The following is a 25,933-nucleotide window of genomic DNA, read 5'->3' as shown; positions in this document are numbered from 1 at the left end:
GCGCCAGCACCCGCGCATGCGCACAGGCGCTGGCGACAGCCTGTCTGGTCCCGGGCAGCTTGCACCTGCCCGGGACTGCCTGCAAACGCCCCGAGCCCGTTTGCAAAGCTCGGGACATAACAGTTGATCACCTTACATATGTCTGCTGTCAAGACTGCTAACATCGGATGTTCTTGCTTGCCATATATGAAGAAGCAAACCTGTTTTATTTAGCCCGTATAGCCATGTTCTGCTGCGTGTTTTACAAAAGTTGGGATGAACCCCCTAGCTTGCATAAAACATTCAGAAAATTAGGAGCACCTTGAGGCAATTGTTATAATGATAAAGCTTTGCCTGAGGCTTTACGTAGTACTGCAGCTATGATAAAAGAGTCAGCCAAAAGGGAAATTCTGCTCCCTCCACCTATCCAGCACTTTGCCCTGCTAGACCAAGAAATACTACACTTAATAAGGGAACTCCCTTTATTCACCTTCGGCTTTTAGTTTTCATGGCATTATCACCATAAAAGAGTCAGGGTTTGCAGCAACTGTTCAACCTGCAATGGCACTGAATGAGTGCCTACTTATATGCGTGGCTCCAGCCATAGCAACTTCCCTGCAGTCACATGGACGGTCGCCATTCTTTGCTAGCTTCTGACAAGCAAAGTCATTGAGGAAGCTGGCAGGAGGTTTCAAATAGCGATGATGTAGTCATTTAATGGTTCGCTTAACAACAGGAAGTTGTTGCGGTTCGCTTAACAACAGGAAGTAGAAGTGTCAGAATTCCTGGTTCCCTTAACAACAGGAAGTAGAAGTGTCAGAATTCCTGTCACTAAGCAGGGCAAGCACATGTCAGCATGCTTTATGACCACATTGCTTAGTGATTTCAGTTGCCATCATTAATGGAAGATTACCTGTAGGAAATTTCTCCATCTAGAATAAACTGCCCAAAGTTACTTTACAGGGGAAATCGATTGCATAGAAAATAAATAAATAAACAAATAAGCAAATAAACACACAAAAAAATAAAGAAACAAACAAACAAATAGATAAATTGCCCACTCAGTTTCAGAAAGGAAATTTGTGTCCAGCTGCAGTCAACTATTCTGCATTATTTTATTCTAGAATAATGGGGTAGAAGGACAAACAACACATACAAAAATTTTAAGACATCTCAACAATAAAATTTTGCCTGGTACCTGGGCTGTATGAGACATTCAATGGATGTTTTGTGAAATAATGGGCATGTGCCTTTCAAAGGCACTGTGCAACTAGGCACAGTTTTTCCATCCTACACCCCTCAGTATTGACAATTGTCCTCTTGTTTCAGCTCTCATGTATGCTAGCATTTTTGGCAATGTTTCTGCCATTATCCAGCGCTTGTACTCTGGCACAGCTCGCTACCACACCCAGATGCTAAGGGTCAAGGAGTTCATCCGTTTCCACCAAATCCCCAATCCTCTACGCCAACGCCTTGAAGAATATTTTCAACATGCTTGGTCCTACACCAATGGTATTGACATGAATGCGGTGAGTCAGAAAAACTTGAGTTTTAGATCCTTGAAGTATATGCATGTTGGCAAAGTATAATTTTGGAAACAACTTTGAGTTGGGGCTTAAGTGAGTATTTAAATGTTCCATTCCAGCTGAAAATCCTAGCATTTGAGAAAACAGTTACTGTAAGTTTCAGTATACTGTTGGGACCAATCTAGACATAAATGTTGTAAACCATTTCACAAGATACAGCCATTATTAATGTTCTTATGATTTAGACTATGTCCGAATTATTAATGAAATCTGATTGCACTCAGAGAAAATTCAGGTTTAAAAGAAAAATGTATCACTACTATGGTGTGTTTTACATGGTGCTGCCCTTTAATAATATCCAGAAGTTTCAGCTGGAACAGAATGCAGGAGTGTGGGGACCTCTGTGTGTGTCTTTAAAGCAGCACATGTTACAACTTTGTTATACAAGGTGCATTGCTTCCAGGTTCAATTCAAGGTGCCAACTTTGATATTTAAAAGCCTCCATGGTATGGAGCTGGTTTATTTTAGGGACCAGTTCTTCCCATTATATCTGCCTGTTCCATCAAGTCCATCAGAAAAAGGTATCTTGCAGGTCCCATCTGCCAAAGAATTATATATGGCAAGGGCCCAGGAAGTAGGCTGGCATCCACCCTGTGGAAAATTAGCCCTCTTGAAGTGAGACTGGCTTCATCTCTGCTGAAATCCCTCAAAAATTGGTTGTATCATATACCTGGGGGATGCAAGAAAATGGTGATCTGATGAAGTGGCTCTATTCTTTGTAACATCTCCTAGTCTTTTAATAATAATTTTAATTTTTGTATTTATTTAATGTTTTTAAACATGTTTTACGGTGTGATTATATGCCACCCAGAGTTATGTTTTGTGAAATGGGCAGCCATTTCAATATTATACATAAACAAATATATAAATAAAATCTCTTTATCTGGTCTGCACTATTGTATGGATGATATTGAAGGAAATTACTTCAGTTTACAATGAAGTTCATGAGGGAGAAACACCTATCAAATTAGAATGTACATGTTCATCTGAGAGTAGTAGCAGACTAATCCTCCATTTTCCTCATCATCTCATGGGTACACATGAACTGGAAATTAACCTCTTTTAGTGCCATTGTGTTCATTGCTACCCCATTTCAACAATAACAATAACAATAGCACTTAGACTTATATACCGCTTCATAGTGCTTTACAGCTCTCTCTACGCTGAGTCAGCATATTGCCCCCAACAGTCTTGGTCCTCATTTTACCAGCCAGAGGATGGAAGGCTGAATCAACTTTGAGCCAGTCAGGGTCAAACTCCTGGCTATGGACAGATGGCACAATAAAGTGACAATCATGATAGTTATGACTCTAAGGTAGACCATTTTCCTGATTGTGAGCAACAGGCTCCCCAAACCATATTAATTTAACTGTTTCTTCTCATAGTTGACTTCTGAGCAAAAACCTGACAGAGCAATCCTTAAATAAACTTTTGATTGTTTTAATTAGATTGTTGGAAAAAAGAGATTGATAGCAACATTCAAGTAACATTAAAATTATTTTTATCACTGGGGATGGGGTCTAGATAGATAGATAACTCCAGGATGGACAAAAGCTATTACCTGGAATGAAACAAGGTGAAAAATTATAACAATTGAGCATTCCGTGGCAGTTTCTGGAAGTGATGACTGAATCCAGAAATATTTTTATCAACTGATGAAATGTCTGATGCTTCAAGTTCTACTTTATTTATAGATGGCCTTTTTCTAGTTTAATTCTCTCCATCAATATAACCAACACATCCTAAATGTATTCTTCTACAGAATATGGGTTTGAGATACAGGAACATTTACAGAATTCATCTGCTTTTCTGTGCTTGTTTTCATTACACTCAGGTGCTGAAAGGATTCCCTGATTGCCTACAAGCTGATATCTGCCTCCACCTCAATCGCACCCTTCTCCAAAATTGCAAGGCCTTCCAAGGAGCTAGCAAAGGCTGCCTACGTGCCTTGGCAATGAAGTTCAGGACAACACATGCCCCCCCTGGTGATACCCTGGTGCATTATGGAGATGTCCTTACCACTCTTTATTTTATCTCACGTGGCTCCATTGAAATCCTCAGGGAGGACATAGTAGTGGCCATTCTAGGTGAAAAATTTTCCAGGATGGGGGAAAGTTTTAGAAAATGGAGGGAGGTGGATTAATTTCAACCCATCGGTTTCTTTGCAGCAAGTACAGGTTGATCATCAGGACATTGAGGAACTATCAAATTGAAAACTCTGTCCCTCCATTTTTCCTTAAGGGAAAAGGCCCTATAATTCCAGCAACATATTGAAGCTGAAAAAAAGCAACTACCGTACTTTATCCTTGTGTGTGTGTATGTGTGTGTGTGTGTGTGTGTGTGTGTGTACATATGTAGCTATAAATATATACAAAGGTAGACATATAGATATATATAGATTATAGATATATAAATTAAAATTACTTGCAGTAGTGGCCAAAATTGTGGAAACGTTTTTGGAAAAGTGTACAGTAGAAATGCCATCTTTGGTTAAATTTCCACCAATTTTTCTTCTAATTTCTTTATAACTGTAGCCTGGTTCACTTAATAATACTATTTTACATCGTTCTGGGCAACCAGTCAACTCTTTGCACCATTACTTTAATTTTATTACATTTTACAAGCTCACTAAATGAAAGAGAAAAAAACCCAACCAACTTGATAGTGATCAGATAACACACTGACAAATGTCCTCCTCTCAGCTTCAATACATGACATCAGTAACTGAATCCTACTGTGATCTGATTGGCTCTCTAAACACTCATGCTCATTGGCTACAATCAGATAAAGGAAAGCTACCTGAAATCAACCTAAGCAAGTTGTGCTTCCTTTTTCTGGTTATTTGGCTATAACTTTTCATAGAATACAATACAGATAATTGAACAAACTCTGTTGCATTACATTCCTGATTAAGTTATCTTTCCATTGATATATAATTTTATGGTGTTACTCCAAAAAAAAGTGGTGTTATTAGCTATCAAACCTCAAAAATACACTTTTCCCAAAAGGTTTCCACAATTTTGGCCACTACTGTAGATACATTCAAAATAAGGAAGAAAAGAATCAGTGTATCAGTTATTTATTATATTTGGTGAAAGGCTAATCACTCACAAGAAATGGCAGTAATGCTTATTATCAGTGCTTTTTTTCTAAAAAAAAAAAAAAAAAGGTGCCGGAACTCTCACACATCATACAACCTGCCTACACTACAAGGTTCCATCCAAAAAAGATGCCAGAACTCTGTTCTGGGTGTTTTATGAGAAAAAAAGCCCTGCTTATTATTATTTTGGTTTAATCTTCTCTAGTTTTTTACACTAAATAAGTGTAAAAAATAGAACAAAGGGGCAGTATTGAAGGCTGAGATTGCCAGAAACATATATTAACTTTGAATGAGTTTAAATCTTCAAAGCCGAATGAATTGCACTCTGGAATACTAAAAGGTTAGGGTTAGGTCTGGCTGCATCATTAATAGTTATTGAGGAATACTGAAGAAGTGTCACTTGATGGAGAGCAAATATTATCCTTACCTTCAAAAAGGAGAAAAGGAAGATGGGGAAACCATAAACCAGAAAGTTTAACATGATTATGTGGAAGATTCTAAAGCAGTTAATACAGAGATTGATCTGTAAGAAGCTATGAACAATGTAGAAGTAGTCCTCATTTAGCGACTGCCTTGTTTAGTAACAAGTTAAAGTCATTTGTTGCTAAAAAATAACTTTATGACCAATCCTTACATTATTATCTTTGCAGATCTATAAAGCCATGGAAAACTGAAATAAGTTCATAAACATAATTGTGGTTTCCCTTAATGACTGCTTCTCTTAATAACTGTGCTGCTGATCCCAATTGTGGTAACTAAACAAGGTCTACTTGTAGCCATTATCTAGCAGTATTATTCTGTCAAAAGCTAGTTTGGTATAGTTGTTAAAAGGAACAGGCTAAAATTTGGGGGAACTATACACTCATGACCTACCTTAGGCATAAAGCTAGCACAGTGATCTTAAACCAGTTAGTTAGCCCTTCCCAAAAAAATCCCACTTTTTAAAACACTAGCAACAAAACTGCAGGAACTTATCCAGCCAATCACCATGACCTTGACTTGAAGGCACCAAAAAAAGAAATATAATAATAATCATCATCATCATCATCATCATCATCCCCTAGTGAGGCACTACCTTGACATGGTTGTGGGGCTTGTGTACTCTTAGGAAGATGAGAGCTATGCCAGAGGTTCAACCATACTGGACAGGTCTCATCAGAGGAGTCAGACAAAGAGTGTCTCTCCCATAAAAAATATGGTGAGACGTAAATTTCAGAATGCCTTACCGGCTCGGATGTCGCCCGGGTTAACAAGGTCCACGCTAGATATTGGAGTTCCTGGATATCTGGTGAAAAATGGGTTACAGGACTCAGGACTGTTGGCTGAGCAACCAGGGCCAGCAGCTGCAGAACTACTGGAAGAAAAGGTGTTTACCCGTCGCAGATACACAGTGATGGAAAACAAAGAAATAATGATCTGTTACTACAGATCAAGTCCAACAAGAAGAGGATATCTAAAACGAATGCACCAGTTCTGGAAAGAACAACATCCAGAATCAGAAATAACAGAACAGAGACTAGCAGATCAACGCCGATTTATAACAGGAAATAAAGTATTCACAGAAACAGAATTGGACGAACTGCAAAGGTTTACCCAGGGCAAAGAAATCAAAGCCTTACCAGAAGTAATCCAGAATGTAGAGGCAAACCAGGGGGAGTTGGCAGTGAAGGAATCTAGCAGAGATATACAACTGTTCTCATTTGGAAACCAGGCACCTCTACCTCAGAAAGAACAAAAACCTCTAACTAAAGAAATAAAAGAATTGAAACAAAGAATAACTGAGCATCTAGAACAGCACAAAAATAACAGAATAAGGCTACCTGCACTGAAGCTTGTTCCAAGAAACAGCTAGCACAAGCATTAAAAGATGCAAATATTGCAATATCAAGTATAAGCACCAATTCACTGCAAGAAACAAACCAACTAATGTACAGCACAGCTGCAGTTATAACAGAATACCTGGATGCAAAATCAACAAAGAAGAAAAACAAACAAACAGTGCACCAGAAAAATGGAAGGTTAGACTAGAAAATAAGATCAGCAAGTTAAGATCAATGCAAGCAAGCTAGAACAGATGAAAGAAAAGAAGCTGAAGAACAAGAAGACCAAAGAATACCTAATCAAGAAATACCACTTAGAAACAAGGAAGATCAAGGAAGCACTGGAAATAATAAAGCAACAAATAACAGCTATAGCCAGGAAAATCAGTAGATATGAAGCTCGAATTGCAAACTATAGGCAGAACCTCCAATTTCAATCCAATCAGAAACATTTCTACCAATCCATCAATGGAGAAACTGCAAGGAATCAGTCAGTACCTGACAAGGAAGAAACAGTGCAGTTCTGGAAGCCGATATGGGATAACCCAAAGAAATACAACAAGGATGCGGCTTGGTTAAAAGAGGTGGATGCAAATAAAACAGAAGTTGAAATGAAAGAACTAGTAATAACAACAAAAATGGTAGAAAAAAGAGCAAGGAAAATCAAAAATTGGTCAGCACCAGGTAAAGATGAACTGCATGGGTTTTGGTTGAAACATCTGTTATACACCCACTCATTTCCAAGCAGTTCAACAATATACTACAAGGAGGAGAAATTGAAAAGTGGCTAACAACTGGGAAAACCTACCTAATAATAAAAAATCCAGCAAAAGTGGCAACACCAGGCAACTACAGGCCAATTACCTGTTTACCAACAACTTTCAAATTACTAACTGGTGTGGCAGCTGATGCAGTACAACAGCATCTAGTTGAAAACAATCTCTTTCCACCTGAGCAGAAAGGAAACCGCCCCAATAGCAGAGGAACAAAAGATCAACTCCTAATAGACAAAATGATCTTGGAAAACTGCAAGAGAAGGAAGATCAACCTGAATGTGGCATGGATTGACTACAAAAAGGCATTTGACTCTCTGCCACATGACTGGATAATCAAGTGCCTAGAAATAACAGGAGTAAGTAGAAACATCAGAAAATTTGTGCAAAAATCGATGGCACAATGGAAGAAACAGTTGCAGATCAATGGTGAGAAGCTGGGAGAGGTTAATATCAAGAGAGGAATATTTCAAGGAGATTCATTATCACCATTACTATTTGTTATTGCACTGTTTCCTCTGTCAACAATACTGAATAACTCAGGACATGGCTATCAAACATCAAAAACATCTGCCAGACTATCCCACCTCCTTTACATGGATGATCTGAAGCTGTATGGAAAAACATCATCTGAAATAGAATCGCTGCTCAACACTGTCCGTATATATAGCCAAGATATTGTAATGGAGTTTGGCTTGGACAAATGTGCCACACTTACTATCAAACAAGGAAAAATAGTGAAAACTGAAGGAATCAAGATGCCCCACGAAAATAACATTAAGAGTCTGGATGAGGAAGAGTACTACAAATACTTGGGTATCCTTCAAGCTGACAACATCAAGCACACTGAAGTCAAGAAAAAGATTAGAGGTGAATACATCAAGAGAGTGAAGAAGATCTTAAAGTCCAAACTCAATAGAGGAAATACCATAAAGGCAATCAACACCTGGGCAATCCCAGTCATTAGGTACACAGCTGGAATAGTGGACTGGACTCAAGCAGAACTAAAAGCAATGGATAGGCAGACCAGAAAAATAATGACAATGAATCATGCCCTTCATCCACGCAGTGACATTGATAGACTTTATCTACCAAGGCAAATAGGTGGGCGTGGAATGCTACAAGTACATCAGATGGTTGAAGAAGAAAAAATGGCTTTGGAAGAATATCTGAAGAACAATGATGAAGATGCACTGAAATTAGTATATCAGGAAGGCTTACTAACTACTGGAGAGACCAAACTGGCCTACAAGAAAGACCAAATGAAGAACAGAATAGAGGCATGGGAAGACAAAGCACTACATGGCCAATACATGAAAAAAATAGCTGGGAAAGCAGATAATAATAAAACCTGGCAATGGCTAAGAGCAGGAAAATTGAAGAAAGAGACCGAGGGACTAATTCTGGCTGCACAAGACCAAGCCTTAAGGACAAATGCATACAAAGTCAAAATTGAGAAGACAGCAACAGACAGTAAGTGCCGCCTATGCAAAGAAGCTGAAGAAACAGTGGACCACTTGGTAAGCTGTTGCAAGAAGATTGCACAGACTGATTACAAGCAGCGGCATGACAAAGTAGCAACAATGGTGCATTGGAAGATCTGCAAAAAATATCATTTGCCTGTAAGCAAAAACTGGTGGGATCATAAAATAGAGAAAGTCATAGAAAATGATAAAATTAAACTGCTGTGGGACTTCAGAATTCAAACAGACAAGCACTTGCAACATAACACCCCAGACTTAACAATTGTCGATAAGAAAGACAAAAAAGTCTGGGTAGTGGACGTGGCAGTGCCTGGAGATAGCAGAATAGAAGAGAAAGAACTGGAGAAGATAACAAAATACAAAGACCTACAAATAGAAATAGAAGGACTGTGGCAAAAGCAAGCAAGGGTAGTACCAATAGTAATAGGCTCCTTAGGTGCAATCCCAAAACAACTGGAGCACCACTTGAACACCATTGGCATTGACAAATTCGCTATTAGTCAATTGCAAAAGGCGGCCTTATTAGGAACTGCTTCCATCCTGCGACGATATCTGTAATACCATCAAACATCCACATCTGCCTATCCCAGGTCCTGGGTAAGGACTCGATAGGTAGACAAAATGCCAAATCCAGTCTGAACATCTGGCTGACTGTGCGATGATCCATAATAATAATAATAACAATAATAATAATAATAATAAGTTGGAAGAGACCTTGGAGGTCATCTAGTCCAACCCTCTGCTCAGGGAGGAAACCCTATACCATTTTGGACAAATGGCTGTCCAGTCTCTTCTTTAAAACTTCCAGTGTTGGAGCATTCACCGCTTCTGGAAGCAGGTTGTTCCACTGGTTAATTGTTCTCTCAGGAAGTTTCTCCTTAATTCTAGATTGCTTCTCTCCTAGATTAGTTTCCATCCATTGCTTCTTGTCCTGCCTTCAGGCGCTTTGGAGAATAGCTTGACTCCGTCTTCTTTGTGGCAGCCCCTGAGATATTGGAACACTGCTAACATGTCCCCCCTCGTCCTTCTCTTCATTAAACTAGACATACCCAATTCCAGCAAACGTTCCTTATATGTTTTAGCCTCCAGTCCCCTAATCTTCTTTGTTGCTCTTCTCTGTATTCTTTCTAGAGCCTCAACAACTGTTTTTACATTGTGGTGACCAAAACTAGATGCAGTATTCCAAGTGTGGCCTTACCAAGGCATTGTAAAGTGGTATTAATACTTCACGTGATCTTGATTCTATCCGTTAATGCAGCCTAGCACTTGTTGGCTTTTTTTGGCAGCTGCAGCACACTGCTGACTCATATTTAGGTGATTGTCCACTAGGACTCCAAGGTCCCTCTCACAGTTACTACTATTGAGCAAGGTACCCCCTATACTATAGCTGTGCATTTGGTTTTTCTTGCCTAAATGTAGAACCTTACTTTTTTCACCACTGAATTTCATTTTGTTAGATAGTGCCCAATGTTCAAGTCTGTCCAGTCCTCCTGTATCTTAAGCCTTTCTTCTGGAATGTTGGCTATTCCTGCCAGCTTGGTGTCGTCCACAAATTTGATGAGTTCCCCATATATCCCCTTGTCCAAATCCTTGATAAAGATGTTGAAGAACACCCGGCCCAGAACAGAGCCCTGGGGCATCCCACTACACACGTCCCTCCATGTAGATGTGGTTCCATTGAGGACCACACACTAAGTACAGCCGGTCAGCCAGCTACAATTAGTGGTGATGCCGTCTAACCCACATTTTTCTATCTTATCAAGTAGTAGGCTATGGTCTACTTTATCAAATGCCTTACTGAAGTCCAAGTAAATTATATCTACAGCATTCTTCTGATCCACTAATTTTGTCACTTGGTCAAAGAATGCAATAAGATTTTTCTGGCTTGATCTGTTTTTGACAAACCCATGTTGGCTTTTAGTAATGATTTTGTTTGCCTCTAAGTATTCACTGATTCATTGTTTGATTATTTTTTCCAGAATCTTCCCAGGTATTAAGGTCAGGCTGATAGATCTGTAATTTCCTGGATCCATTTTTTTCCCTTTTTGAAGATGGGAACTACATCAGCTCTTTTCCAGTCCTCTGGTAGTTCCCCAGTGCTCCAGGATCTTTGAAAAATATAATTCAGTGGTTCTGAAATTACATCTGCCAGTTCCTTGAGAACTTTGGGGTGTAATCCATCTGGTCCTGGTGATTTGAACTTGTCTAGGCTGAAAAGAAACCAATCATTATTGAATTTGTCAATAAAGTCTGATCTTACTGCAATTCATTTTTTGTTTGATAACTTGCTTAATACATTCTGAATATGCTATAGCTACAATACTTTGATTTCAGCAAAAATAAGACAAGGTAGCTCATGACATCCACTCTAGTGAGCTAGTTGTACTTGTACAGCTAATTGTACACTACTGTATGGCTGGTAAACATATGGCTGACTCACAAATTGTACTCAAAGAATACTCATCAAGTTTCTTATCAAACTGGAAAGAATAATCAGTAGAATGCCTCAAGAGTTGGCCTTTTATTCTTTAATAGTTTTATAAATTGCTTGGATGAATTGGGAATGTTTATCACATTTGCAAATGAGATGAAATGGAATGGGATAGTTCATTACCCTAAATTGGTTGAGATACAGAATCATAAGAGAATGCCTTTTTGCACTCTTCTCCAAGTAGGACTACAATTTGATACAAAAGTGTGGTAAATCAAAAGAAGCTCAATTGTTCCAGAACCTTACATGATACCTAGATGTTCTTTTGTTTTTAAAAACTCCAGATTAGCTTTTAAAGGAATGGAGAATATAAGAGTTCTATCGAAAAATCTCTCTCTCTGATCTGATAATCATTTTAAGGAGAAAATTACAATTGAGGAAAGGAATAAAAAAAAATAAGATGGGCTGAGATTGTTGTTTCAAGATGGCTAGACCGGGATAGAGAGTGCAAACAGCAGCCTACAGCCAGTGTTTTGCAAGCAATATTTTTTAAAATGCTATTTAAGGCAAGGAGAAATATTTTAATGCAAAAAATAAGTTTAGCCTTCCCATTAATAGAGGTTCTTTCTTGAAAGATAGGTGACAATATAAAATAAATATATATTTGTTTAATAAATAAATAATATTTTAAATATTTTTAGATCAGTTTTTATTTATTATATAAAATGAAATCTTTTTATTTTATAAAGTTAAAACATTCTATCATTGTTTATTAGATCTGTAATTTAAAATTTAATTATTAAAATTGATGTATTTATTTCTTACCTAACCCTAATAAAATTATTTTTATTCAGAGTAGATCACATATGTTTATTTTATTATTTTAGAGTGAACACTATATCATAAAATCTGCTAATTGTTGAATAAAATTCAAAGTGATTTTGACAGACTAAAGGAATGGTCTAAACATGGCAGAATCACATTTAATTGGTTCAAATGTAATGTTCTTCACTTAGAAAGCAAAAATCAAATGCAGTGATTGGAAGGGAATATGATACTATTCTTCAAATCACAAGATGCAGAACTATGGATTTCAGCTACAGAAGGGCAAATTCTACATTAATATTGGGGGGGGGGCATCCCAGCAGTTTGACAGTAGAACCATTCACCCATCATGGTGGTAGGCTAAACAAACAATTGTCACAGATAGATAGCTCTGCACTGAGCAAAGGAGTTGGAGACAGCAATCTAAATAAGTGCTTTCCTATCTTTAATAAATAGACTGTGGGATACCTAAGAAATAAGTACTTTATATTCATACTTATTTTTTAAAATACTAATGAATAATTCAAATCTGAAAGGATTATCATCATAACCTAGCTGTCAGAGGTGCAAATGAAAAGCAGTCATTTGTATTTGTACAATTTCCTAAAATACTTCCACTATAGTGTGTCAGTAGATATCAAGGACGAGTCAAAGGAGTGACTAAACAATTGGTCCTAGTTCCAGACAGCAGGAACAAAATTACTGTACTTTAATAGGAGTTCATGTGTTGTTTAGGGAAGAATGACATCTTTGGAGAGCCTATCAGTCTGTATGCCAGACCTGGAAAATCCAATGCAGATGTACGAGCCTTGACTTATTGTGACTTGCATAAGATCCACCGGGAAGATCTCCTGAAAGTCCTGGACATGTACCCATCCTTCTCAGATAATTTTTGGAGCAATCTGGAGATAACATTCAATTTAAGAGATGTGAGTATCTAATATGGGAAGATGGAAAAGAGAAGCATTTTTAAAAGATTAACCAAGGCCACACCCATATTAACTCTTTGTAGCTAAATTAATCTGAAAAAGGAGTTTTGTATTAAAAGAATTAACTATAGTTTGTCCTTTTTTGGCATGAAACTAGTTCACATTAACCTAACTAGCAGACCTTTGGATACATAAATCACTTCTTTTACGATATTCTACAATGTTACTTGGCTAATCAAAGCCCAAGCAATTTTATGCAGTTATGCATAATATTGGCAATACTTTATGGTTATGTTCTCTTGAAAACATGAATATTTAAATATTTTTGACCTATTTGACTCCTATTAGGATAATTATAAGGAGTTTGGATTGCTCTGGCTGCTCAGAATTACTTTTTGCACTATATTTTACATCTTGCCCTGTTTTTCCTTCAGGCAGATAGTATTCCTCGCTCTTTCCTCAGTGAAGACTACACATGCAACTATCACCAAACACGTCATCAAAAACATTCCCCCTGCCAAGCTAACAAAATTGGTGAGTTAACCTCTTGGGAACTGTAGTACTGTAGGTTCTGGCATTAAGATTAGAAGGAATGTAAGAAGTCTGCTACTACCACCTTGAGATTATTTCCAAAATAGTCTTTTTCAATCTGGGCTCTCCAAATGTGTTAAATTACAATTGTCCCAGCCAATGCAATCTCTGGGCAAAGGAACTATAGCAGTGATGGTGAACTTTTTAGAGACTGAGTGCCCAAAAACTGCCACCACCCCCTCTCCACCCCCACCCGCCCACAGGACCACCCACTGCCTCCATGGCCCACCGCAGCAGATTGCCCAGGTGGCCCATCAGCACCATGGCAGCCATACCCTCTGCCTGCACTCCGCAGCATCATCTGCGCACAACGGGGTGCAAGGGCAGAGTCTTGTCCCCACTGCCCAGCTGCCATGTCCTTGGCTGCGCTGTTCCACGCAGGCCGCGCTCAAGAGCAACTATCCTCCAGGGGGGCTGCTGGTGAGGAGGGGGTTGTGGGGGGAGGCGAGGCTGGGTTGACAGCGCGCATGCCCACAGAGAGGGCCCTCAGTGCCATCTCTGGCACACATGCCATAGGTTCGCCATCACTGAACTATAGTACAATAACATCTGGACAATCAGGCTTTATATTGTAAATATATTAAGACAAATCTGTCACTTCAGCCACTTACCCAGATTTATCATCTGTAATTTATCAGGTGTAATTTGGAATGTAAAAATAGCATACATCTTAACTGCGCTCTGGATTAAAGAAGAAAAACGTTGTGTAAGACTTTGGCTTTGAATTAGCTTTTGGGTCTCCACCTGTAAAACATGATTTATCTCACTGCATCATTTTGAAGATTTTAAATAAGGTGTCTAAGACCACAAGAAAAAATAAAGAAATTATTTTATTTAATTGTTGATAAATGCAATATATCAATATATTTGGATAACATATTTCCTATTATTATTATTAATCCATATAGAGAAATACTGTATACACTCTCTGCTTATACCTGGCTTAAAGATTCTAGAAAGACTATATTATTCCAGTTTTTATGAAATTAACCTACACAAAATAAATGTATTTTTGCTGCTCTATATATTAAATGTAAAACAATAGTCAACATGTTTTATATTTCTCATCACCATGCAGGATATTAAAATGTCCAGATGTTTTTATGGCCTAATTGTGGCCATTGTATTTGTAGAAATTTGAGAGATTCTATCAGTATTTATTATGTCTCAGAATCAGAAGCTTATCTGCATTCTTTATGCCTATTACAGATTCAGATAGCATGGATGCAGGCAACTCAGACTTGGAGCAATGTCATGGATTTACACCACTGCAGCATCCTGACATGCACAGCACAACATCCTGCTCCCAAATGAGTGAAGAGGAAACCAAGATGCCCAATCCCATCAAGGTTGATCCTTTCACAGATACTGAAAACAATGATTTTGTCCCAACTGTGGTAAACCTGGTCACTGATGGCACCAAGGCTAACCAACTGGTAACTGATGAAAATCTAGCCTATGCAGGTATGGGTAGCTATTGCTCATATAGGGTATAGAAATGAGATAATCTGCTTGACTCAAGGTTTATTAAATAATAGAGCTGGTTGAAGAATCTTAGACACTTTCACTGTGTGTGTGTGTGTGTGTGTGTGTGTGTGTGTGTGTGTGTGTGTGAGAGAGAGAGAGAGAGAGAGAGAGAGAGAGAGAGAGACTCACTAAATTAAATAAGTTTCAAAGTTTTTCAGGGTGCAGAACTAATTTGCTGTTAAAAAAACAAATCCCAACACTCTTGAGCAAAAAGGGTGGGGCTTCTGGATGTCAGTGGACAAGTGCTATACCTTAGGGTCCAAGGGAAAAAAATCCTCTACAATGGATTTAAACCCCTTTTTCTTTAGTTCCTTGCTGTCAGATCTTTTAAGATAAGCCAGGACAGGAAGAGGATTTCATAAAAATTACAGGCCAAATACTTACATATTTTAGGATGCAATAACAATCTTGAAAGTAAACAAAATTCTTCTCTATCCCTACACTAAACAGAATCAAGGTGGACTGATTTTGAATGTTTTCCCCTTTCCTAGGACTGATTTGACTTTTATTTTCTCTTAACAGCTATGGCAGACTTTTACCAAGACTATCAACCTGCTTCCGCTACACCTATTGAAAGGTTTTTTCCCCCTTCTTCCCTTGTAGAAAAGAAAACAAATTCCTGATCCACATGGGACTATGTTTTTTTTTTTTTTTAAAAAAAAATACTTTCTACTCCAAGAATTAAAACTTAGCCTCTTGCAGACAGGACTTTCCCTTCCCAAATTCCTCATTGAGAGGGTTTTTTCTCCCACTCTTAATCCCATTGAATCTATCCAACTTTTATAATTCTGTTAAATCCAGTTTGAAAACCCCCACAACAGATTTCCAGACATCCAGCAAAAGAAGGGAATGTCCTCTCTTTATCCTCTGCCTGGCAAGCATAGCCTTAAAACCAAGCATTGTCTGGCTTTTCAATATCTAACAAGTTTTCTCTTCCTGAGTAGCATTTTTCTGCAATGCAGTATTTCTCTAATAACTACTAACTTACCCTAATAAGTGCAACCTAATAAGTGCTAACAAGTTCAATTCTTTGACCTAAAATTAGTTCTTTGTATTAGTATAATTTATTGTAGAAGCAGAATATTTTATTGATTAATCATTTTACCATATCAAACCATGAGTATCAGCCACAGTAAAATACAACAAAATGAGATAAGATAGAATGAAATGTGATAAAATAGGCTACAGTGAGATCAAATAGACTAAAACATAGTAGGTAACATAGGACAAAGATAAAAGAGTAAGATAAAATAGCACAAAGTAGAATGCAAAGATAGATAACAAAATGAATCCTAAAGTTCAGAAACAGTGTGTGTTTAAGTGAATTCATCATCTTTACATGCAATCCCCACTGTGTTCTATAAAACGTATTCTTTATTGGACAGCTCTGACTATAATTTAACAGTTCTGTGACTACATTTATATTTGTGCCCTGAAAAAAATAAAATAATCTTTTGAAACCCATTTATGGTTCTGTTGAATAGTGTTTATAAGACTTGAATCCTTGCTGAGGCGCATAATTGATAATTGAATAGGATATGTGCAATATCTAGTATCTCTAATGTTCCACAAATACACATTCTCTCAAAATATGGCACTTAACTTCCCTATTTGATCATAGAATCTAGCAGCTTGAATCTTTCTCTGATAAGAGCTATCTATGATATTGTTAAATCCATTGTCAAATATTTTTCTCTTTGGAAGGTCATTTTATTTTTGGCAGGTATTTCAACAACTTGATATTTGCAAGTGATTTGATATTAGTTTAGCTGTTAGCATCCAAATCTCTTTGTTTGAATATTGTCTTGACCTGATGGCAGATTGAGGACAGGCATTGTGTTGAGAGGCCAGGATATGAGATGATTTAGAGAAACTGATTGATCCATTGGGTAGATTGAAGTGTGCCCATCTGTTCTTTAAGGCACATTTTTGCTACTGTCAGGTTCCACTGAGAGAACCATACATTAATAATTAAAAACTTTGATTACTGTTAGACCATAGATGAAGCGGTGCCTCTTTCTACTCTTACTACTGCTACAGATGTATTCCTATTGGTCCCTAGAATAGTTCTTAAAAAGTGCACCTAATTTTGTTCAAGTAAGAGTGCCTTTGAAAGGCTCCACAGATCTATACCATATGTTAACATTGAAACAATTTTTGCTTTGTGGATCTTTAAAATAGGAAGCATTTTAGAGCTTGTGATTGTCATTTGAACGGTTGGCTAACACTGTATCCATCACAAAATATGAGAATTTTTTATAGTCTCCCCATCAGATTGCCAGTTCCATTTGGGCTATCTTTCCCTCAAAACCATCACCCTTGATTTAATCTTACTTAGAAGCACTAAATAGTCACTAAATTTCCTCATTAATCTTCTTAGGCCTACTTGGGAGAATGCCATCAGAACCATGTTATCTGCATCCAACAGAATGTTGATGTATCTGTTAAAGATCCTTGGCATGTGAACATTAATAGAATGGAGAAATTCCAAGATGTTATTAACATAAAGGTTAAATTGCATCTGGGCCAAGCTGCATTCCTTGTTTAACACCTTTAGAAGTGGGCCTTAAGTTGTTTAGTATCCTTCTATGCCAGTGTTTGCCAAACTTGACAATTTTAAGGCAGGTGGACTTCAACTCCCAGAATTCCACAGCCAGCGTTGCTGGCTGTGGAATTCTGGGAGTTGAAGTCCTCATGCCTTAAAATTGTCAAGTTTGGGAAACACTGTTCTATGCTAATGTCTAAATTGATAAAACCTTAATCAATTATGCACTGAAAGTTTTTGTCTTGTAACTGTCTCTATGACATTCATGCCTCTAAAAAAAGTCTTTATGATAGAAAAAGTACTTTCATATACATGTATTTACATATGCACACGCTATGTCCCTTTTTTGCGGGAAGGGGGAGTTTTTCATTGTAATTTTTGTTGCAAATGCCAAAAGTTAAACAGTTAGTTTAACTCCTCTCCCCATCATCATTTGTCCTTCTTTTTCTTTCTTTTCAGGTATCTGGTAATCCTAAATGTACCACCAAAACAGGGTTGGCCAGTTCTTATATAGATTAAAATCAAGGAAATGGAAGACAAAAGATATGCCCATTGGTCTCACTCTCAAAATCACTGCTCCTTTCCCTTCAATATCATTTATGTGCTTATCAAGATGTCTAAAAAGAATACAGATCAAAGTACCAGTATTGATCTTTTAAATATCTTCTCAAGAGGGGACCAGGATATTTTCTTCTTCAGACAAGGCTGGCAATGAGGCACGAACCTGTTTTAGCAGCATTAAGGAAATTTGCAGCTCTTGAGATATGGCAAAAGCCATGATATTTTATTTCATATTCCAGAAGCGAGAGAAGACTGGCATAAATATATTTTTATTTCCTTCCTATAGCATATTGATACAAGTCTCTATACATCTTTTCGTACAATATATAATTTTTAAATCAATAGGACAATGCAAACTCAGGAGAGGAAATTGTAGAAATAATGACGAGAGAATATTCTAATGAAATTTAGAGGAGAGATTGAGTGACACCAATCAAGGGTAGGATACAACAACTTATACTACTTAATGAGAAAGAGACACTTAACAAACATTTTAAGAATTGTAAATAGGAATTATTTTAAACAAAGTATGCTTGTGATCAAATAAGGATCAACCTTAACTGAGCTTTTTTTGAGATGCTAATCTTTTCAGTGATAGGAGAAAGATCCAGTAATGTTTCTGACACATTAGAAAAAAAGGCTGGAACATTCTAGGGTGGAGGAACAAAAAGGAAGAAAATATGAAGGTAAACTTGTCCTTTTCCAAAACTCAAGATGATCACAAAAGGATTTTTAAAATATTTTTCTTACTATAATAGTAGCATAAAAGTGATAACATGTAACAGAGAAAATAATAAGAATTTAAATATAACTCTAATATTCCTAAAAAATAGGGATATGACATTTCTGTAACAGTTCTGAGCTCACATTTGTAGAATGGTTTCTTAAAAATGCTCACTTACTGCCTTTGTGGCTCCAGATTTAAGTAAACCAACAAACAAATCTACACACACACATATGCACACACACTTTATCTGTCTAAATTTGCATGTCTGTACATGCACACAGTTTTTTTAGTTTATCTATCCTTCTGTGTAGCCTATGGATGTTCTAATTCATTATTTTTGAATATGGCCAGGTTATGCTTTTAACAAGTAGAATATATGTGCAAAACCCTTCAATAACAGGAGGAAGAAATTTGGAGATAGAGTACTGTCTTCTCTAATGGTAGAATAGAGGAAACCCGAGCTTTCAGCATGTCTTTGATGCATATATTTGGTATTGTCTTTTTTACAGCCTTCCCTGATATTTAGATACTGCTGACATTCATCTGGCTACAGTGCAAAAGTAAACATGCTGAAAGTGGTACCTACTGCACAAAACTTCTGTAATTTTTTTTATAGAAAACAAGCAATCTTTATAGGTTTTGCCAAAATAAAAACAAATTTAAATAGGCCTTCTATTGATTTTTTGGATCAACTCTAATTATTATAATTCATTTATCATTATTAGTTTAGTGTTTTATACCGTTAGTATAAACTGATGTATACTAACTGATTTACTTGGTTTTATCATGTTTCCTTTTTAAAAAATAGATGTTTTATTTTATTAAACAGCTTTTTAAAATGAAAAATGATACAGTGATGCCATAAATATATATTGAAACAAAATCATATCCTTTTAATTACTTGTTAATTTATTAAATTTGTTTGCCGTCTTTCTCAGGTGCAAGGCAACCCTTACAATATTAAAAGCAATAAAACTATAAAAATAGGTATTCTAAGGTAGCAATAAAAATACAACATAATTAAAAGGCAGGGTGGGAGGGAGCAAGATACATGGGAGGTGAGATCTGCAATTGGTCCAGTGTGATAGTTGCTGCTTGCTGTTTAGGGCCTCAAGCCAACTGGCAGAGCCAGGTTTTCAGGTCTTATGGAGAGTCAGGAGGGTGGGAGCAGATCTCATCCCAGAGGGCAGGATGTTCTAAAGGGCAGGAGCCACAACAGAAAAACCTTTTCTTCTGGACCTCACCAACCAGAATTCTTTGACTAACAGGGTCCATAGCTGTCTCCTTTGTTGACACAGATGGGATGGACCAATCCCATTGGATAACCTGGACCCATGCCATGCAATTTTACATAGATAACTTTTTTCTTTCAACTTCCAGCAACGTCATTGGATGTTTCCAATCTGTTCACATTCTGGGAGAAAAAAAAGCCCAGTCTCTTGTCAGAGCCTTTCCAGCACATCTCCTTGGTACATAGCCCATTGGGCATGCCTCTAAACTCTGAGGATCGATCACGGCAGATTGAAACAAAGCTGGAATGCCTGCAGGCACAGCTTAGCAGGTAAATTCAATCACTCAGAGATTTGAAAATAAGAATGTCCCAGTTCTGATAGCTTTGGAATTCCACAAAGCATTCCAAATTTCTGAAAGTAATTGGCGATGGATGAGCTTGTTCAGCAGCTTCATACAGATGTTGAATAGGAGAGACCACTGAATTCTGTAGCATCATCTCTCATGCCTATTCTGAATTAAATAATACCGTGAATGTTTTATCATGGTGTTTGGGGGCTGTGAAGGACTGGATGGGAACAACAGATTTCAATTAAATCCTGACAAGATTGAGTGAGTTTGAGGCCTGATGGTTCTAAGACTATACAAGTAATCCTCATCTTATGACCACAATTGGGACAGGAATCTTGGTTGTTAAGTGATATGATCATTAAGCTTTTGGAAGCTGAAAATAAAGCTCAGTTTTTAAGGGAAGAGTGTTGATGTCGCACACTATAAGAGGAGTGCTATGTTAGCCTATGTATAGCAAAAATTAGAAAGTGTGATAACATCTTTTCCAACCAATACATTTTATTAAAAGACATAAGTTTTCAAAAGAAAAAATAGAATAGAATAGAATAGAATAGAATAGAATAGAATAGAATAGAATAGAATAGAAATCATCCAACTTTTAATCAGATTATTAGTTCAAAAAGATGTTACCAGATTTCTCACTTTTACTGTTGTACAGTTCGCTGTTTGGAAGAGTTCTATACTAACTCTGTACTAATGCTGCTCTTAAATAAATCGTCTGTACTGCCTCAGAAATCAAAATGCTTCAGGGGAAAATACTATGTTCTTTCATATAGACTAGAATCCAGGATGTCTTCCGACATTAATCTCATTCTGCAGCTGCTACAGCGCCAGCTGTCTCAAGTACCACCTGCGTATAGCTCCATCTCGCCTTCCTCCCGTAATTTGTCTCTGTACAGCATGAACCTAAGGAATACAGAACCCGATCCATCCCTGGGAGAAGAGGAATTGACTCCCCTGAAAGAGGTAAGATGAAGGAACTAAAATGGAAACATTCAGTTTCTTGGCTTTCTAAAATATGATTTTTTTTCATTTTGAAACAATGCATAAAAAGTAAAGAAGCAAGAAAAAAGAAAAAATAATCATACAAAAAACAAAAAAAAGTGCAAACAAAAAAAGACAAAGAAAAGAACTTTTTTGGATACAGATTTAAATTAAAAAATCCAACTCTTATTCTATAATTAACAATAGTCTTACTATTACTTCTTTAATCTCATGTAATTCTAATAATCAAATCCCAAAATCATATTTACATTTTTCTTAGTTTCTTGCAAAAAGTCCAAAAGTAGCTTCTTTAACAACTCATCACTGTTTCTTAAAATACAGCCAGATACTTCATTCCATAATTCACTCCATTTTCTATAAATTGGTCTGTAAACTTGAGTTCTTTGCATTAACCAGCAAAGATCCAGTAAAAATTGCAAAAATACCTAATAGCATGAATATATGTCCCTTTTCTATTTAGTGTATGTTCCCTTCATCCTTCTTTTAACAATTAACCATCACAAAAAAGAAATTAAAAACTATTAAATATTACCAAAAATAAAAGTTTTACATATCAAAAACTAATCCATTACTCCATTAAATATTTCCAAAAAAGCACTAGCCAATCTAGATTATTCAACATTATCAGAAATAAGAACTCATTATTTAACCATAATCAGATAACTCATTTTTATATATTTTTTTCTTTTTTCCTCCCAATCATCCTGAAATCCCATAAATAAAAGTTCTGGGTTCTGTTTTCTTCTAGTATCTTTTCTTATTCTGTCAAAATTCTTATCACCTTTGAAGTCCATTTGTAATTTCAATAAGCAAGTAAGTCCAATCAATCTCTTACATTTCACCTTGAAAGAGTAATCCACAATGTATTTTTCAACTTTTTGAATTATCATTCAATTGTATTTGTAAATCTAGTGAATCCATCTCAGTTGTCTCCAGAGAGATTCATTTGTCTTTAGTAGTAATTTCTGATTCCAGTAAAGAATTAAAAAATGCAAGCACTTCACAAGCTCCTAAATCAAACATTTTCTTTAAAATAGACAATTTGTTTTCTGGAAATCAATTTTTAAGGTTTTGTTTTACAACTGAAATATAAACAAGACAGTTGTCCCACAGAAGAGGTTCTTTAGTCAATCTTTTTTTTTAAAAAAGCTACTTTTTCCCATTTAAATCTTTTAATTTCTTTAGTTCTCAACTTTTTATGAGGCAAGCAAAATAAATAAATTTCTCAGATGTTTCTAGATATTATAATTCCAGAAATTACAAATATCACCAAAGAGAAAAACTCATCTCTATCTCTTTTATCTTTAACTGAAGAAGAAATTCTAATCCAAAAAGTCTATTCGAAATGAGGAAGATTGGTTCTAGTGTCCATAAATTTAGGCTGCATCACAGCTGTGAACTAGATGAAAGACCGCTCAACTCACCAGCCATGTGGGAAAATATCCATTTCTATGACTCATGAGGAACAAAAATCCAAACAAATGGGTTGATTTTTGTTTTCCTCCTTTAAATCCAGAGAAAGAAAAAGTCCCCCCCCCACCAACTCTGCCCCCCATAACTGGGGGCAAAACAAGCTGTGATGTGGTTTCCAGGAATAATTAAACTACCATTTTCCCCCACTGGAAGCAGGAACCTGAATTATTCATCTTCAATGAAGCAGATAAGAACTTTATTGCTATAAAATCATGTCAGATAGGGAAGGTAAAAAAAGTAAGCCAAGATAAATAGTCTGTTCTGAGTCATGGTCAATTAACAAAAGGGGGGAAAGGATGGGAAGAACAAAGCTATATTCTGTAGAAAGAAAACTATTCTGCATCAAGTATATTATACTTTTTTCCCCTTTGCTGTATTTTAGCACTTGTTTGTTCAATGCAGGAAACCATACTAAGCATATGCATAGTACAGCTGATTTTTAGGGAGATGTACCCAATATTGTAATCTTCTTTTTAGCAAAATAGAAGAGGACATTTGTGTTGTAGTTCTCAAAATATGTTTAACTCTAAAGTAGTTAAGAACCAGCTCAGGCTTTTACAGTTTGCCTATAATAGTAGCCACAAAAGTTTAAAATTTCAGAATTATTTGATATATAAAATGGTATCATTAACTCCCTCCACCACAAGGTCTATCATTTTTCACTTTGAGATTTCTTTAAATTGCATGTCTAGAAAGGTATAGGCATATGTTTTTTGGTTGTATGCAAATAAATAATATGACGTAATTTCTTCCAAATCTTCACTTCAAATTCATAGTATGCAGGGGAGGTGAAAATGGACATCAAAATTGGACAATTTTACCACTAAATTCCAGTTCAAAATCTGAAGTTGCTCTAGTGGCAAGACCTACATGTAGCCCATAGACCAGGGGTAGCTCATCTCTCTTTAATTTTATTACCATAATGCTTCTCTAACTATATTTCTATAGTTATGATAGATTCTTAAAATTGAGTTTTCATGTTATTGTTGAGATTCTGTGTTACCATAAATACATTACTGGAAATATGATTTTCATTTTTCTTTCCTGACTAGATTCCAAATTATTGTGAAATTGGAAAAAAACCAGTAAAATCTAGGAATTTGTTGTCAAGTGGTTTACACCTGTCACTGGCTTTAAATGATACTGTAGCAATCAATTCTCAGCAAGAGCTTTATCCACAGATCCTGTCAAAACAACAGCCTCACTGGAGAATACCTAATAACCAGAAACTTTACCAAGGATCTCGTTTCCATTCTCTCCCTGAACACCTTGAGGCAACATCTGAGCATTTGGACATTCGGAGACATCTCTCTGACCCACTCCTTCCTATAGTTTAGGGATCCAAGTGCATAGAAAGCCAAGCAAAGAGGAGTTGAATTGAGAAATCATTTTTTGGGTTTACTGCTTACACTTAGAGGACATTGTTCTGTTCTCTGAAAAAAAAAGGGGCAATTTAAAAGAAAATTGACTTTGTTGACTTCTAAAATAAAACAAGACAGAGAAGTTGAGCATCCTTTCCCCCCCCCCCATTCCAAGAACAAGGACACAAACATGCTGATGGACTTTCTTGGTTGTATAGCTGTTGTGTTTATACATATGCAAATGCTCATTCTGGTTAGGGGGCACTTAATCAGAAAAGTACAGAACAAGATGTAAGATCAATCAATCAGCATGCAGGGTGTGGGGTGCGCATTTCTGCAAAACACAATTGGTATTTGGGAAGTGTGTGCATTGGCCTGTCTGTAGCCATCTGTAATCTACACTTACACATCATCCACTTCACACTGTAGGTATGTGGTGACACTACATGCAGTTGCGGGCAACTTTAAATCAAGCGTAATTCGCACTCTGCACACATTAACAGCAGATCCTATGAATGCTGAAAGTATTAGTAGATACCTAATAATGGTGAAAAGAGGAACATTTCTATAAAATAATAAAGTAACGGTAAATGTGGCCTGAAGGAAAGATTGCTAAGAACTTCATAAAATATCACTGGGTTAGAGGGTACCAAGAATGGATATTTTTTTATTAATAGTTACAATTAATATCTTAGGATTTTATTACTTACGCGTGACCCTAGGAAGGATGATATATTTTTTGTATATAATGATTTGTCCCGGAAATAAAATGAGATTGTAAGTTCTATTTTTTTCTAGTAGGGATGTAAACATAAGGAAGAAGACCATTCAATTAAAATATAAAATATGCAGTGTAGTCCTTTGTAGAACTGTGAAATGCATTTCTGATTGAGCCTGTTTTTGTTACAGTTCTTCTTAGTCTCTCTTTTTAATTCTATGACATTCTCCCCTTCAATAAATTAAGCTGTACACTCTGGTTATAGTTCCAGTTCAATATGTATTTGTTAAAAAGGAGAGTCAAATTTAGTTAAACTAATAGTCAGATAAGGCAGAGGACCACACTGGCAGACGATGTAAATTTGTTGTACAGTAGTATCAGATCTTAAGTATCCTATAATAAACACTATTATGCCTAGTCTCATAGAGAAATATTTTCCCACATTCTACCTAGTAATCTATAAAGTGGAAGTGTTGTTTCTCTCCCAAGGCTCAGAAAAGAGCCAGGAGCAATAGCTGAATTCCAGAAGTATCTTTCCCAGATTTTTGCAACAGTCCAGATTTACATAGCTTTGCATTATGTTTTAGGAAATGTCAAGATTATTATTATCCATTTGCAACAGACTTTGTACAAATTTGCCTGGTATAAGCACAATTTTAAAATATCCTCTAAGAAGAAAAATAAATCAAACTACACTTTTTGTATAAGTGTGACATCTTATTTTATGATGGTTTGTGACTTTATGTGACAGCACTGCATAAATAATTATTGTACCCAAATCCTCCTCCTTTTCCTCTCCATTAAATTCTCCAGTGGTGTGAGGTCACATCCCCAGAATAACATATTAAATCCTCATCTTAAGTAGTGGGGCGGGGGGAATGTAAGCATTTGCCACCCCTAAGATGTTTGTTACTTTG

At 36.6% G+C, this 25,933-nt stretch overlaps 1 protein-coding gene across 8 annotated transcripts in view; it reads left to right on the top strand.

Annotated features, from left to right (window-relative positions):
* The window catches only part of KCNH6 (potassium voltage-gated channel subfamily H member 6), a 179,208-nt gene extending 153,507 nt beyond the window's left edge, over nucleotides 1-25,701 (top strand). For 3 of the 8 annotated variants that reach the window (XM_039331547.1, XM_039331550.1, XM_039331552.1), the window contains 8 exons: nucleotides 1,309-1,508; nucleotides 3,400-3,652; nucleotides 12,734-12,927; nucleotides 13,362-13,461; nucleotides 14,728-14,982; nucleotides 20,259-20,439; nucleotides 21,236-21,425; nucleotides 23,990-25,701. In XM_039331547.1, the coding sequence (XP_039187481.1) occupies nucleotides 1,309-1,508; nucleotides 3,400-3,652; nucleotides 12,734-12,927; nucleotides 13,362-13,461; nucleotides 14,728-14,982; nucleotides 20,259-20,439; nucleotides 21,236-21,425; nucleotides 23,990-24,274 (1,658 nt within the window). In that variant the 3' untranslated portion in view covers nucleotides 24,275-25,701. Of the gene's footprint in view, nucleotides 1-1,308; nucleotides 1,509-3,399; nucleotides 3,653-12,733; nucleotides 12,928-13,361; nucleotides 13,462-14,727; nucleotides 14,983-15,567; nucleotides 16,510-20,258; nucleotides 20,440-21,235; nucleotides 21,426-23,989 lie in introns of those variants that run through there. The other 5 variants (XR_005555194.1, XR_005555193.1, XM_039331548.1 and 2 more) reach the window with 5 other exon arrangements.
* Nucleotides 25,702-25,933: the final 232 nt, after the last annotated feature.

This window comes from Crotalus tigris, unplaced genomic scaffold (genome assembly GCF_016545835.1).
Source record: "Crotalus tigris isolate CLP2741 ecotype Arizona unplaced genomic scaffold, ASM1654583v1 scf7180000024437.13266115, whole genome shotgun sequence".
Classification (NCBI taxonomy): domain Eukaryota; kingdom Metazoa; phylum Chordata; class Lepidosauria; order Squamata; family Viperidae; genus Crotalus; species Crotalus tigris.
The sequence above is the reverse complement of the archived record's forward strand: the minus strand, read 5'-3'. Positions and strand labels throughout refer to the sequence as shown.